Source organism: Rhinopithecus roxellana, chromosome 14 (assembly GCF_007565055.1).
Source record: "Rhinopithecus roxellana isolate Shanxi Qingling chromosome 14, ASM756505v1, whole genome shotgun sequence".
Classification (NCBI taxonomy): domain Eukaryota; kingdom Metazoa; phylum Chordata; class Mammalia; order Primates; family Cercopithecidae; genus Rhinopithecus; species Rhinopithecus roxellana.
Genome location: NC_044562.1, coordinates 47,446,370 through 47,462,696, shown reverse-complemented (window position 1 = coordinate 47,462,696; position 16,327 = coordinate 47,446,370). Strand labels below are relative to the sequence as shown.

The 16,327-nt window shown below is 38.5% G+C and overlaps 1 protein-coding gene across 1 annotated transcript in view; it reads left to right on the top strand.

Annotated features, from left to right (window-relative positions):
* Window positions 1-16,327, top strand: part of FAM171B (family with sequence similarity 171 member B) — a 71,934-nt gene that overhangs the window by 39,389 nt on the left and 16,218 nt on the right. Inside the window, exons 2-4 of the mRNA XM_010370302.2 lie at window positions 7,067-7,300; window positions 10,261-10,353; window positions 13,857-14,015. Of these exons, the coding sequence (XP_010368604.1) occupies window positions 7,067-7,300; window positions 10,261-10,353; window positions 13,857-14,015 (486 nt within the window). The remainder of the gene's footprint in view (window positions 1-7,066; window positions 7,301-10,260; window positions 10,354-13,856; window positions 14,016-16,327) is intronic.

Sequence of the window (16,327 nt, the reverse complement as noted above, 5' to 3'; positions counted from 1 at the left end):
AAAATGGATTTGATGTTACATATTTTACAAAGGTATATTGAGATTTTTGTGGTCTGTACATATAAGACTTGGGATATAACTGACCAATGGGTTCTTCTTGCCTGCTTCCCAGATATAGCCAATTTATCAAGGCAGGGGAATTGCAATGAAGAAAGAGTTTAGTTCACACAGAGCCAGCTGAACAGAAGACCAGTTTATTTATTACTCAAATCAGTAATAAATAAACCCAAGAATTTGGAGGTTTTTCAAAGGTTGTTTTGTCACAGGATCCTTGGGGTATCACTTTGCCAGCCAGAAACCTTTGTGGCTGGTGGTTTCTTTGCCCGAGTTTTGCTCAGGCCCACTTGGCCCAGCAGGCTGCACTTAGCTCACACTACTAGCCTGGATCCCATGCCTGCCAAGGGTGAGCCTGGCACAGAGCGGTGAGGGGTGCGTGAGTGAGTGAACAGCCACTGCACACAGTCAGACATACCAACTGTGACAGGGCAGGCAGCTCCAGGCGCTGGCATGGGTGCTGGCTCCCTGCAAGGTTGTGGCTGGAACAGGTGTACCTCAAATGGCTTCCACTACAGGCACCAGGGAACGCAGTGGCACCTGGAAGCTTGGAGACTACAGGAACCACAGAGCCTCAAAGAGGGTGTCTCAGCCTTCACTCAGGGAGCTCTTAGGTCTGGGCTTCCTGAAGGACTGCAGCTCTTCTGTTTCCTTCTTGTTACCTGCAATGTGGTGAGTGGAGGGGCATATGTCAACCCTGTATGTGTTACAGCTCTTTCAGTCCCAACCATTCAGTGGGACCTGAGTTCTTATCCCACATCCAGGAAAAATGAAGTACACAGACAACTGGAGGCTGAGCAAGGTGAAGAGGTGCTTTATTGAGCAAAAGTACAGCTCTCAGGAGACTGTAGGATGGGTGTTATCAGTGTAGGTATAAATGATACCCTGACGTGAGTAGCTTCTTTCCACAGGCAGGACATCTCAATGAGGACAGCCCTCAGCAGAGAGGAGACCAAGAGTGGGTAGCTCCTATCCAGAGGCAGGTTGTCCCAATGTCTGTAACCCTCAGCAGAGAGGAGACCCAGAGCAGGTAGGTAGCTCTTATCCACAGGCAGGTTATCCCAATGAATACAGCTCTCAGCCGAGGGGAGACCTGGAGTGGGTAGCTTCTATCTTCAGTTAGGTCATCTCAATGACTGTGCAGCCCTCAGCAGAGAGAGGATACCTGGAGTGGGTAGCTCCTATCCATAAGCAGGTCACCCTAACATCTCTGTGGCCCTCGAGTCAGAGGCGATCCGGAGTGAGTAGCTCCTATCTGCAGGCACGTCATCCTGTCCTCTGCCTGAGTCTGGCTGAGTCCAAAGTTTTTATGGGCTTCAGAGTGGAGGAAGTACATGCTGATTGGTACATGAGTGGGCCGGGAAAATGCACCATAAGTTCTCATTCTGGTCTGTGGAACTGGCAGCCTGGCCTCCATGCTTCAGACCATCCCTGGCCTGAAGGTGGGGCTTCACCAGGGACCCACCCATTCCTGCCCAGGAACCTGACTCCTGCACCATCAATCATGTTGTCCATGGTGCACAGGTTTTTTGTGCTGAGGGGTACCCACAATCCCACGTGGAGCCACCCTCAGCCTCTGCTGTTTCCCTCCTGTGGCCTTCAGTGCCCAAAGTCCAGAGGAGGCCTAGGTGGCAGGAGGCTGGCCTATCAGTGCTGTCCCAAGTGTGTGCCCATTCAGCTGGGTTGCAAAAGTGCCTGTGCTTGGCCACAACTTTGCTTTGCCCCAGAGCTGGCACTGGGAGCAGGGAGAGGCCAGACAGTGGAAGCAGGCACTTTCAAGCCTGTGAGGGAAGGAAGCTTCCTGGGACCCTGAGAGCAGAGGGATGCTGGGGTCTGCAGCCGCAGCTGACAGGCTGCAGCTGTGCCCAGGAGTGTTGGCTCCTGCCCCACCAACTCGGTAGGGGCAGGGCTCCCTCTGGCCCTGTGGATTGTGCAGCCCCAGCTGTGCCTCCCCCACTGCAGCTGGCATCCTCACAGTGGCTGCTCCACATGGGCTGTCACTGCCATCAGTTTGGGGGAAGCAGGGGGTGGGGTGGCAGTGGCTAGGCAATGGGTGCTTTCTGCTGATTGGTTGGGTCAGAGATGAAATCACAGGGAGTCAAAGCTGTCCTCTTGAGCTGAGTTGCTTCTGGGTGCTGCCACAGGAGTGGTGGAGCCATCAATTCGGACATTAAAAAACCTGAAAAGCATCTCAAACGGCCAGTCCTTAGGTTCTACAATAGTGATGTTATTTGCAGGAGTAATTGGGGAAGTTGCATATCTTGTGACCTCCAGAAGAATGGCTGGCATTCTACGCCTTAGAATTCAGGCTCCTCACATCCTCCTAACCCGATTATTTCACTAGCTTTACAAAGGCAGTTACATTTTTGAGGAAGGGCGATTATTATTTAAACTGTAAACTAAATGTCTCCCAGTGCTAGCCCGCCTTATCCCAGGAATAATTAAGGTAGCTTGAAGGCTACAGGCAAGAGGAAGGCGGTTGGTTAGATCAGATCTCCCCAACTGTTATAATTGTCTGTTATAATTTTTATAAAGGTAATCTGAGGCACATATATTTATTCTTTACCTTCATTTTTTGATTTTAAGTTGTTACAAACATATTTGTTTTGTAACAAAATACTATTAATGGGCTGAATTTATGATACAATGGAAAAATAGTTTGAGGAACAGCTTAAGACCCAAAGCTTATTTGGTCTTTTATTACTGAATGTTCTTCAATTTATCTCTTAAAAGTAATGATACTAATGACTACTCAAAGTAATTTGATCCCTCACAAGGTTTTCTATTATTATTAATGATGCAAAGCAGATGTGTGGATAAACTTTACTTATCTCTGTATCACCTTGGAATCTCTTCCTCATATTTATATTTGAATATATATGAGATTGTTGTTCAGGAAATTGTTTCAGACTGACTAATGGACCTCATTTTAAGGTATGATTTGATATAATCTTCTCTTTGCTATTCTCAATCAATTCTTCCCATCTCCACACTCTAAATTGAGATGATAATTGCTTTTAAGAGAGTAACCAGGCAGATGTAGGGCAATGGTTTATAAGATAAGCTTTGATGAGAGGTGTCCTGAGTTTATGACCCGTTTCCTCCATTTACTGAGGGTTAGCCATGGTTCATTTTCAAACCTGCAACTCTCAGTTACCAATATGTATAAAATAAAACAACAATATCTCTTCAATGAGGTTTTTTTGAAGAGTAAGTAGAACAATGTACTTAAAAACTAACACAATGCATAGCTCATTACCCCCAGCACATTTTAGTTCTTATTATGGTTAAAATTTTCATAATATATTTCATAAACATATACCGAAATATATTTATATCTGTGTGTGTGTGTGTGTGTGTGTGTGTGTGTGTGTGAGAGAGAGAGAGAGAGAGAGAGAGAGAGAGAGAGAGAGAGAATAGTGTTTGGATAACATTTAACCTTTTAGACTCTGGAAGGGATCAGAGCTTTTGGTTTGTTTGTTTGTCTTAGTTTGGTGGATTGAACATTCCCTAGGACTGGGTGATTACTGCAGAAGTTATATTTGTATCTGAAATGTTGTTATGATCCAGAAGCAATTTAAGGTCCAGTTTAACAAAGAACAGACAAGGTATAACTATTTTGATAACAATATTGAGGCTCCGTCAACATTGACTAGAATTTTTTATCTGATGTGCTGTTCTTGATACAAATTTTGAGTAAAAATAGGTTTATGCAAATGCATTGCAGCATAATCAATCTTTATATTTCTTATCAGTGTACTCTAATGTTTTTGAAGTGCTCTCTAATCGTGGAATAATAATTTTTATTACCAATCACATTAAGTGATACACAAGCTTTGTACTGGACACATTATTTCATTTTATTATCTCAAAGTAGCTATTTTCCTGATTTTACATAAGAGCAAATGGACTTTGAGAGCTAACTTACCCAACATCACATGTCTAGGGAATGGCAGAGGTGGATAGTGACTGACTCCAGAACCTATTTTACAGGGAAGAGAAAGCATCTTTCACAGAGATGTGATACATGCTTACAAAGGCACTTTCATGGTGATACAAACTTTCTTGGGCAGACGTTATCAAGATCTGTACTTAAGGAGTAAGACCAGAGGTTTAAGTAAAAACAGACTTTAGTTTTCATTTTCCTCAAGATATGTTGGTTTCTTTTCTTTCTCTTTTTTTAGGAGATGGGGTCACGCTGTGTTGCCCAGGCTGCAGTGCAGTGGTGCGATCATGGCTCACTGCAGCCTTGACCTCCTGGCTAAATGATCCTGCCATCTCACCCTCCCAAGTAGCTGGCACATGCCAGTACACCCAGCTAATTTCAATTTTTTTTGTAGAGATAGGGTTTCACTATGTTGCCTAGGCTGGTCTCGAACTCGTGGACTCAAGCAATCCTCCTGCCTCAGCCTCCTAAAATGCGGGGATTACAGGCATGAGCCATCATGCTCAGCCTTGTTTTCTTATATACCTAATGGATAATGCTTTTTGATATTTTAGAGAAGGATTTTTGATATTTTGTATATTTGGCACTGAAAAACATCTTCTGCTTTCCAGACAGCGGAAAAAAAAAAAAAAGAGCTAGCCATGCAGTAGTGGCATTTTATTCTAAGAACTTTGACTACATTTGGAATATGTTAAATCTATATAACTTGATAGTGTTACAAGATTCCTACGGTAATGCTTTGACAACCAGAAATCTCTGCAGCTGACTCTGTCTGCGTGTTGCTCAGCCCAGCAGGCTGTGCTTGGCTCACGCCTGCTCAGATCCCGCACTGGCTCCACACTCAGCCTGTGGCTGGACGGGGCATGCTACAAGTGGCTTCTGTGTTGGGTGCTGGCATCTAGACTAGGGGAACATGGTGACACCTAAAAATTCAGAGATGCCAGTGATCACGGGGCCCCAAAGGATGTTACAACTCTGGCTTGGGGGGTTCCCAAGGTCTGAGCTTCCAGAAATGTTTCAGCTCTCCACTTCCATAGCTTGGTGAGCGGGAGCATGTTACAGCTATTTTATTCCCACCATCCACAGCCCATTGGGCAGATGTCAAGGTTACAGCTTGTTTGTTTCTGCTGCCCACAGTCTGGTGAGTTCTGGGTTCTTGTCCTATGCCCAAGAAGAATAAGGTACACAGACACTGGAGAATAAGTAGGGCAGAGAAGAATTGTATTGAGCAACAAAAGGAAAGCTGTCAGTGAATAGGCGACCCTGAAAGCAGGGTAGCCATCTGTGAGTCTGAGTCTGGAGTTTTTGTGGGCTTAGAATGGGGAAGTGCATGCTAGTCCATGGGTCATCTTGGAAAAAGCAGCATTCAGTTGGTGAAAAGTCATCATCCAAAAGGAACCAATCAAAAGAGAGAGGGTAAGACAAAGATAGTAGTTCTCACTCTGGTCGTGGACACTGTCCAGAACTGACAGTTCAGTTTTCCGGTTTCAGGCTTTCTTTGGCTTGAAGGTTGGCACTGAAAGGGGACCCATTTCTGACTGTCTAGGAATTTGTCTGTCTCTTGTTGCTATTGATAGCATTAGAGTTAGTGAAACACAATAAAAATGTATTTTCCTTAAGAGAGAACCTCAATCTTCCCATTATTAACTGCTGTCCTTTCTTCTCCTTTGTTAATTGATAGGAAAAAGATGGAGTAATATTGTGCCTTAATAACAAATACAGCCATGTGTAACTTAACAATGACAGTACACTATGAGAAATGCATTGTTAGGTGATTTTGTTTTGTGAACATCATAATGTACTTATACAAACCTAGATGGTGTAGCCTACTGCACACCTAGGTTATATGGTATAGCCTATTGCTCCTAAGCTACAAGCCTGTACAGCATGTTACTGTACTGGATACTACAGGCAATTATAACACAATGTTAGGTGTCAGTGCATCTAAACTTAGCATAGAAAAGGCACAACAAAAAGACCATACAAAAGATTTTTTAAAAAAATAGTACACTTGTAAAGGGCACTTACCGTGAATGGAACTTGCAGGACTGGAAGTTGCTATGGGTGAGTGTGAATGTGAAGCCCTAGGACATTACCGTATACTACTGTAGACTGTGCAAACACTCCACAGTGGTATGCTTAGGCTATATTAAATTTAGAAAAAAAAATATTTTTCTTCAATAAGTTAACCTTAGCTTACTATAACTTCATAAACAAAAAAATTTAAACTTTTGATTCTTTTGTAATAACACTTAGCTTAAAAGAAACACATTGTACAGATGTACAAATTTTTTTTCTATCCTTATTTGATAAGATTTTTTTTCTATTTTTAAAATTTTTTACTTTTTACTTTTTAAGCTTTTTTTGTTAAAAACTAAGACACAAATATAAACATTAGCCCAGGCTTACACAGGGCAGGATCATCAATATTATTGTTTTCCACCTCCACATCTTGTCCCACTGGAAGGTCTTCAGGGGCAGCAGCATGCATGGAACTGTCATCTCCTAAGATAACAATGCCTTTATTTTTTTGGAATACCTCCTGAGTCTTTTTTACAATTAACTTTTATTTTTGTGTGTAGAAGGACTGCGTTGTAAAATAATGATTAAACAGTATAGTAAATTCATAAACCAGTAATGTAGTCATCGATTATCAAGTTTTATATGCCGTACCTAATTATATATGCTATACTTTCGTACAACTGGCAGCACAGGTTCATTTACACCAGCATCACCACTAACACGTGAGTAATGCATTGCACTGCAACACTATGATGGCTATGATGTCACTAGGCAATGGGAATTTTTTAGCTCCATCATAATCTTCTGGAAGATTATATATGTGGTCCATCATTAACTGAAATGTTGTTATGGAGCACTTCACTGTATTAAAATTTATTTCATCTTAGGAAGAATAATGAATTCTTCATTATTATATGTATATGTAGTTCCTAAGTTTAACAACAGTTTTGTACTGTTATTTAGATATGTTGAATGACATTTAAAGACTATGACATATGCATTATAGGATACAACATGCTGCAATTTTTACCTTTTTCTTTCCAGTGTCTGTATTTATGCTGAAAGTTCAGGTGAATGACATCATCAGTCGTCAGTACCTGAGCCAAGCAGTTGTAGAAGTGTTTGTAAACTACACGAAGACAAATTCCACAGTAACAAAAAGCAATGGAGCAGTCCTGATAAAAGTACCCTACAAATTAGGACTTAGTTTAACTATTATTGCTTACAAAGATGGCTACGTGTTGACCCCTCTGCCTTGGAAAACCAGAAGAATGCCAAGTAAGTACTTAAACACTATTTTTGTTTTGTTTTGTTTTTGCTAAATATAAATGAATTTTTTTCTCTGTTTGGGGAATATCTTGTTCTGGTAAGCTGAAAATGAGAAAGCTTAAGTCAGTTTAAGGAGGTTAGAAGGGAGTGCCACTTTAAAGAAAGCATTGTCTTGGTCTTTTCAGGCTGCTATAGTGAAACACTCTAAGCTGGGTAGCTTGTAAAGAAGAGGAATTTATTTCTTGTAGTTCTGGAGTCTGGGAAGACTAAGATCAAGGTGCCAGCAGATTCTGTGTCTGGTGAGGGCTTTTTTGTTTATAGATGATATCTTCGGTGTCCTCACATGGTAGAATGGGCAAACAAGTTCTCTTGGGCCTGTTTTAGTTCAGGGTCTTATGTCCCAACAGGTAAACTATCTGAAACCTCCCTAACATATTATAGATTTAATTCATTTTTTTAAAAATTGGCAAAAGTAATCTTTAAAGAATAAATGTGTAAAGATACATGGGAATCTTGTAAAAATACATCTCCTATGGACGATTGGCATTACAGACAACTAAAATATTATATATCTACAAAATTAACAGTGAGTGATATTGTGCTATAAGTTGTATTATGGTGCAAATTGGACACAGTATTTATAAAAATTTTATCTATGATAAGATGCCATTAGAAATCATTGAGAAAAGGTTGGATAGTTATTAAATGATATATATATTTTGGTTAACTATTTGGAATAAATTAATTGAATCCATATGTGAAAATATATTGCTTAGATCGATCAAATGTATAAAATAATTATATTAAATAAGAAAATAAACTATCTGACCTTTCAGTTAGGACGGTCTGTTTAAATTTAAAAGCAATGAAAGATGCCATAAGCTATATATGAACATATTAATAAACTCCTGTATGTCATAAACATAAAAAGCAACTGAGGTTGTAAAAATATTTGAAACAATAAGGCATAATGTCCTTAATATGTAAAGAATTCATACAAATCAATATGAAAATGCCAAGACCCTAACTAAATAAGGTAAATGGACAAAATCATGGCCTATCAATTTTCAAAACAGGAAATACAAATGGTTAGTAAATATGACAACGTGCTTTAATAATCTAAGATCAGTACACCAAAGAAATATGCAGTTCTTAGATTTTTTTTGCCTTAAAAAAGTTGTTAAGTGATTATCTTTAATATTGTCAAACAAGATAGGATCAGCATTCTCAAACATTCTTGGTAGAAGTACAAACTGGCAAAATTACCTCGGTAACAATTTTTGAAATGTTTGTGTCAAAGTCTTCAAAATCTTCATAAACTTTGACCCAGTATTCCACTTTATGAATCTGCACAAATAAACGTATGTTAAAATATTAAATACAGTGGACAGATGTTCATGTACCAGGAAGTTGATGCAATATTTTTGTAATAGTGAAATGGAAACATTCTAAATCTATGGGATTAATGCAGTAAATAAGTAAATCTTGATACCTTAATAAATGAAATATGTGTTAAAAATGTTATGAAAAGTACGTTTTGAGAGAAATACGTTATTAAATGAAAAAGGCAGGGTAACAGTATTCTGTATACAATATCATAATTTGCTATTTTAAAAAATCACAGGAATACCCAACAAAGAGCTATAATAAAATATTATTAATGATTGTTCCTGTGGTGGTATTGCAATGATCATCACTTTTCATCTTATTTTCTGTGTTCCTCAAGTTTTTCACAGTAGGTATTACATCCCGTTTATAATAGGAAACAATTTTCATGGGAAAAGAAATCTGAATGTGTTTGAGGTTCAGAAAGATTCTCCTGATCTTTAACAGATGTGTGACTGAGAAAGTATCCAAATATGGGATAATGTCTTATTTAAAATCACCTTGACATTCAAACTGTGACCCTCCCACCTCTCCAATTTAATCCATTAATCAGTCTAAATGTTAATATATCCTGAAATTGAAATTACATTTTTATTTGGTAGTTCTCTTTTCCTATGGAAGGAGAAAAGTATATTTCATTTTACCTCCACACATCATTGTATACTTTTTGTATTTTACTTTTCTCCATATTTTCTTTAAACTTTGACATATCTCAAAATAATAAAAGTATTTCCATGCAACTGTGTTTTCTCTTAAGAGATTTGAGGATGCCATCCAATTTCTATTTTAAATACACAGCATAGAGGAAAGATATCAAATGAGAACTTGTGCTTTGGGAACTCCTCAAAACTGATTTTTCTTTTGAAGGATTGATAAGTTTGATTTGATCTTGCTTGTAAAATGGTCTTTTGTCCCAGCTTCTTGCTCCAATCTTGAAATAATATCTTTCAGGTAATCTGCAATTAACTCATCCCCAACAGGTAGTTCAGCTGCCTACACTTGTAGGCAGGTTTACCTCCATCCTGCATTACTACTAAAGGTTGCCTTTGAATCATTTTGTGCGTTAAATTGTTTCCTTCTCTGCCAGCTCAGGATCCTTTTGGCAAACCACACCGTGTGCAGAAGAGCACTGTGCTCTTATGTGAGAAGGTAAAAATGAAAAGTGGATATAGTTATATCTAGAGAAGCTTGAATCATGGAGCCAAAAAATTTTTTTTAAATCTTAATAACAAGTAACACTTAGACAAAATATATCGGGGGGTTATTCAAGCATTTAACTTGATCATTTATATCTGGGGTTACAGAACATCATTCATCACCTTTGTATAGACTACTACTATCACATGGAACAGATTAGTAAAATAAATAGTGTTAACCAATGTTTTCTTCTTACTTTATTGTGACCTTTTTCCTCCATCATATTTTATATTCATTCTTTCTTTCTTTTGAATTGCTCTTCCCATCAAGCAGTTGTTCCCCGCCACACACACACTTTTTGAGACTTGCTGTTACGAAACTATATTTGTCCTAGTTTTTTCCCCCTCACATTAAGTACAATATTCTAACTGTGCTATATTTCACAGTATATTCATCAGTTACACTTTCACTGTTCCCGCAAAGCCAAGCAAATATATGGCTATTTGAAGACACTGTTTTAATTACTGGAAAATTAGCTGGTAAGTACCATACTTCTAACTAAGTAAGCACTTGACGTTATTGTTGTATAACTGCACTTCTTCACCAAGAATCAGTGTGAATTATAACTTGAGAAAATCTAAATTGTTCAGTATGATTAGTACTGACTATAAGTTGATCTGAATTGATACTTATTTTACTGTCAAATGAATGGTGTGGCTTTTTTGTGTAGCAGGAATCATTTTTTCCGTTACTATTTTAGCCCCTCAAATAGGCACATTGTAGAGAACTTCTGTTCTTCTTTCCAAATCACATTTCTTACTGGGGCTTCCATGGTGGGAGAAATTGAGGAAAGGTCAGGACATATTGCTCAGTCCTTTGGGGCTAATTTGCAGATTGCTTCCTTCCTGCCTCCCGCATTAAATTTGTGGCTTTCATGGGAGATGCCTAAGACTTGGTAGTAAAGTATCTGCTCTGGAGATGTGATTTGCCTCACTTGTGTATCCCAAGGGGAAGAATGCAGAAATCATATTTTGGGTACTGATTCAAACTGTGTCCTCCAGTTCTGCTTTACCAGCCACGAAGATGATCATTTCATCCTGACTCCCCGCAACCCGTAGAAACCTCAGAATTCGGTGACTCTTTGATTGCATATTTTAGGAAACCTCTATAAATGACAACAATTTACGTTTTTTTTTTTTTGTATTGGTAAATTTATGTTTAGGTCTAAAGTGTAATAGGAATGACTGGTAAAGTGAGAAAGCCCTCAAGATAGAGTCCAGTAAGAGCGTCATGGTAAAAAGAACTCTCTGTGAAAGTTCTTTTCATACTTAGATGCTGTCTTATCTATTCCTAAAGTATGAAACCAGAAAATTTATTATTTGGGAAGAAAATAAACTAGGGCTTGCTGAACCTTGAAGCAATTTACTGAGTGAGGCTGTAGAATCTCTTACTTATGAAATACTAAGACATTTGCCACATTTTTTTTTTTCTTTGGGACGGAGTTTCGCTTGAGTTGCCCGGGCTTGAGTACAATGACGTGATCTCGGCTCACCATAACCTCTGCCTCCCGGGTTCAAGTGATTCTCTTGCCTCAGCCTCCCAAGTAGCTGGTATTACAGGCATGTGCTACCACACCCAGCTAATTCTGTATTTTTAGTAGAGATGGGGTTTCTCCATGTTGGTCAGGGTGGTCTTAAACTCCTGACCTCTGGTAAGCCACTCAACTCAGCCTCCCAAAGTGCTAGGATTACAGTCATGAGCCACTGTGCCTGGCCAGCTTTTGTTTGTTTGTTTTTGAGACAGCTGGCTCTGTCACCCAGGCTGGAGTACAGTGGCGCAATCTCAACTCGCTGCAACCTCCACCTCCTGGACTCAAGTGATCCTTCCACCTCAGCCTCCCAAGTAGCTGACACCACAGGCATGTACCACCATGCCTGGCTAATTTTTGTATTTTTCATAGAGATGGGGTTTCACCATGTTGGCCAGGCTGGTCTCAAACTCCTGACCTCAAGTGATCCGCCCATCTTAGCCTCCCAAAGTGCTGGGAGCTGCCATGCCTGGCCTTGCCAGAATTTTGAGTTAGTGATTTTTGCTGTGTATGGCAGAATGGTGGATGTGGAGCCTTGTGTGAAAGAATGGAAAGTAAATAAGAACCACAAGTATACAGAGAAGCTATGTTTAATGCTGTTGGGGCCTTAATGAAATTAGCTTCTTCACAGTCCCCCTTCAGTGTCTGTTTTGATGCATCTCTACCCCTTACTGGCATCTTCAAACCCCATTAAAAATCATAGTTTCTGCTGGAATGCATGAAATGGATCTGTGTGACCATGTCCCGTACCAATCCTTTGCCACTGTGCCAAGCAATGGTAAGCACTCATTTGTCTGGAAAGTACTGGCCATGCCTTGGCAGGTTTCTGTGAGAACACTGTGAGTCCTCTTGAATTCTCCAATCCCTTCCTTTTACTGTCTCATTTTCCTAAAAGGTGACCCATTCATAAGGCCAGGCAGGAAAGTATGAATGTTTCATAATGATGTTAAATCTTTCTGTAAAAAATACATATCCTTACTGCTAAACTTCCATAAAATGTTTCATTAGGTTTGTACAGTGGAAATTAAGCCTGTGTGTTTATGTATTTATGGCCAAAGGAGAAATTAGAACATTTAGGAATGTACAAAACCTGACAGAAGCTCAGCTAGACATTTTGCTTAGTGTGCATGTATTCAGTTGTTAAGAAATGTGGTCTTCAAAATAATTAAGCCACATATTTTAAAAGAGCAAGTCGTAGGTAGTACCTGTGAGTGATCAGAAGGCTTTAGATTGTATCCTCAACAACCAAACAAAAGCATATAATTATGTTACTTTTCTTAACTATTTTCCAGGTATTACTTTTTCTAGCTTCAGACACACAAAAACTACAAACTGAGAAGTCTTACATTGTTTCATTTATCATTTATTGTCATGCAGCTCTTTAAAAACTGATGTCTTTTCTATTCTAATAATTTAATTGATTGCTTCTGTCTTCATCGGTGACCTTACTAAAGTTCAAAGCAAAAGCTGATGTTTCTGATAATTTCCAGGTGTAAGAGTTGATCTTTGAATTATTAAATTCAAAATCTGTTGATTACAGAAATATCAATATTGTCACTGAATTCTCACTTGATAAATAATGTTAGAAGATACTGAGATATTTATACTTAGGAAAAATTCAGTTACTGAGATATTTATAAATTAAGTACCTGGCATTTGAAAGACTTTTAATGCATGGTTAGTTAACTGATAGAGAAGCTTACCCACTTAAGTATGTGGCTGAATATCATCAGAGACACTTTTCGGTTGCAAGTTACTGAAAACCCAGTTTAATCTAGCTTAAGCCCAAAAGAAGCATTTATTTATTTCTCTTATAGATGGTAAGTGTAGGAATAGGACAAACTTTAGACATGGCTCGATCAGGACTTCAGTAGAAATAACTGAGAACTGGTTCTCAGTTTCTCAACTCTCCACTCTTTGAATGCTGCCTCGATTTTTAAACAAGCTTTCATTTTTTTATTGCAAGATAGCTGTTACAACTCCTGGATGTATACCTGCTCACATAAAATCCAGTCCAAGCAAAACACACATTACATCTCATTAACTGTGCTTGGGACAGGGCCTATCATTGAACAAATCACTGTGGCCAAGAGAATGAGATGCTTTTAATTGGTTTCAACCCATTCTGGCATGCACCATCAACTCCACTACTGTTACAGAAATGAGACCCCAAATGAAACACATGGGCTAAAATGGTCAGTGTGGGGTTCCCCAGAGTGGAAAGAAAAGGGTGAGGAAATTCTGGGCAGCAGAATCAATCAGTTACAAAGGTGCCTTGTGTCATCTAAAGAAAGGAAAATTTCTTAGTTCTGCATTTAAAATAATTACATGAGAAGATGCTAATGATATTTAGCAATAATAATAATTGCTTTTTTTAAAGTAAAACATCCTGACCAATGCTGCTATAGTCAACATGCCTTTATCTTTTTGTTAATAAGGTTTCCTTTATTCCAGATGCCAAATCTCAACCAAGTGTTCAGTTTTCAAAAGCCTTAATTAAACTTCCTGACAACCATCATATAAGCAACGTTACCGGCTATCTTACAGTTCTACAACAGTTTTTGAAAGTGGACAATTTTCTGCATACAACTGGAATTACTCTCAATAAACCAGGTATTATCTTTTTGCATAATATAGTTATAAGAAACTTTAGTACACAAATCTTTCAGCAAATGTTTAGCTATTTAGATAGCTATTAAATATTCAATATTTAAGCTATGGATAATACACATCACTTGAGACATAAATCTAGTTATTCAAATGTATATAATAAAAATTCCCTTTATCCAATGAAATATATATTATTCAATGAAAGAAAAACTCTGCATACATTATTTCAAATGCATGGAAATTTTGATTTCTTTTAAATTTATTAAATTTTATTTGATCCAAAGCAGGTAAGGTACAGAAAATAGTTATGATTATTGTATAGCTTTGAAAATTTAATACATTTAAAAATTAAAATTCAGTTCGTATTTTTTTCATAATTCCACCTATTCATTTTTATCCAACTGATGAGAAGTGTCAATAATTGAGATATAAAAAAGTTTATAGAGTAAGAGTTTATTGGAGTAAGCTATTGTAAATATTTGCTCTTCTCTGTGTAAAATATAAATACTGAAAATACATGTATTTCAGAGTCAACAGCACTCATATTTCTATAAGGCTGTCATAATAAAAAGGGGAACAATGGAATTTTACATTTAAAAATACATTCATAAATAAACCCCTTAAAAACATCATTTCCCTCTGTATATCCATACTTGTTCCGCCATTTTTTTTTTTTCTTTTGAGATAGGGTCTTGCTCTATTTCCCAAGCTGGAGTGCAGTGGCATGATTTTGGTTCACTGCAGCCTTAACCACCCAGGTTCAAGTGATCTTCCTACCTAAACCTCCCAAGTAGCTAGGACTACAGGTGTGCACCACCACACCCGGCCAATTTTTTAATTTTTTGTAGAGATGGGGTTTCGCCATGTTGCCTCGGCTGATCTTTAACTCCTCTGCTCAACAATTCACCCACCTCAGCCTCCCAACGTGCTGGGATTACAGGCCTGTTCTACCATTTTTACCACTCATTGTAACCTAACTGGAAATCCACTGTTTAAAATAACCTCAAACAGTCTATAATTCTGATAGTTTCATCTTTTTTTCCAGATATTTTGTTTCATTTGAGGAACAGCCAGCAATGAGTGATAACAGGAAATAAGTATTTTGGTTAGATAGTTTTGTTTTGTTTTGTTTTGCTTGCTGTAGTTGATGCTATCAGTGCCCCAGCCAGATGACGTTCATTCTTGTGTTACAAACCTGCTTTTCCTACTGCACACATCTGTGACTGCCTGAGGGCATTCCTTGGTTCCAGGAAGCACACTTGACCATCACGTGGGGCAAGCTGTCAACCAATGACACACAAGAGCTGGTGTGGCTAGGACAACTCTGAGCCAGTGTATGTCCCCAGTGGAACTGAGCTGGAGTTACCACAGTGATAACCTGCTTGTTAACACATCCTGTGTTGGCTCCCTTCCTTCTGAATTATGCTTCTCTTAGTGATAGGTGCTTCCTGGGCTTACCTACAAAATAAACTATTTGCACTCAAATTATTATCTCAGGGTCTGCTGCTTGAGAAGCCAAACTAAGACATCTGCCAAGATTTTCCAGATGTAACCTACAGCATACTGTAAATAAAAACATTTACTAGAATGGTATCTGTACATACTATCACAAATGAAACTCATGGCTCTGAAGGGTGTTCATGGCCAAGACTCATTAGATCCAGTGGAAAAGGGTCACAATGAACTCTGTCCCCCAACACTGTATTACCTGCTTTTGAGAGTATTCATTAAAAGTTTGGATTATCCTGAGAATGCTGCTATCATTTAAAAAGTTCTAGAGCAGTGCTGCCAAATGGAAATACTCTTCTCTGTCCAACATGTGGCTGTTGTGCTCTTGAAACATGACCAGTGCACTGAGGAACTTAATTTAAATAGCCACATGCAGCTAGTGGTCACTCTATTAAGATTCCGCAGTTCTAGAGTTCTGTGAGGATAAAAATGTTCTTTCATAAAAGTTTTGTTCTCCTTCTTATTGTTTTTATCAGTCGTTTTCCCCTTGCACCATTCTTTTCTCCTCCGAGTTGGCTTTATCTCAAATGCTGGTGTGTCGGTTTCAACAGTTTGTAAAGCCACTGACTGCACAGAGCTGAAGGGTGGGGTTGAAGCAGGTACTTCAGAAAGCCAGCCAACTGGTTTTACTGAATAGTTTGATGTAGTTACTTAACAATTTATATAACATTTGATTTGTGCTTGCAGTGGATAACTTACTAGCAATACCAGCCTATAAAATATATATGGCAGTGCTTTGCTCATTTAATATTAGTCCTTCAGGTAATTTACTACAGTTAATTCTTATATTTAATTGAAAATTTTCA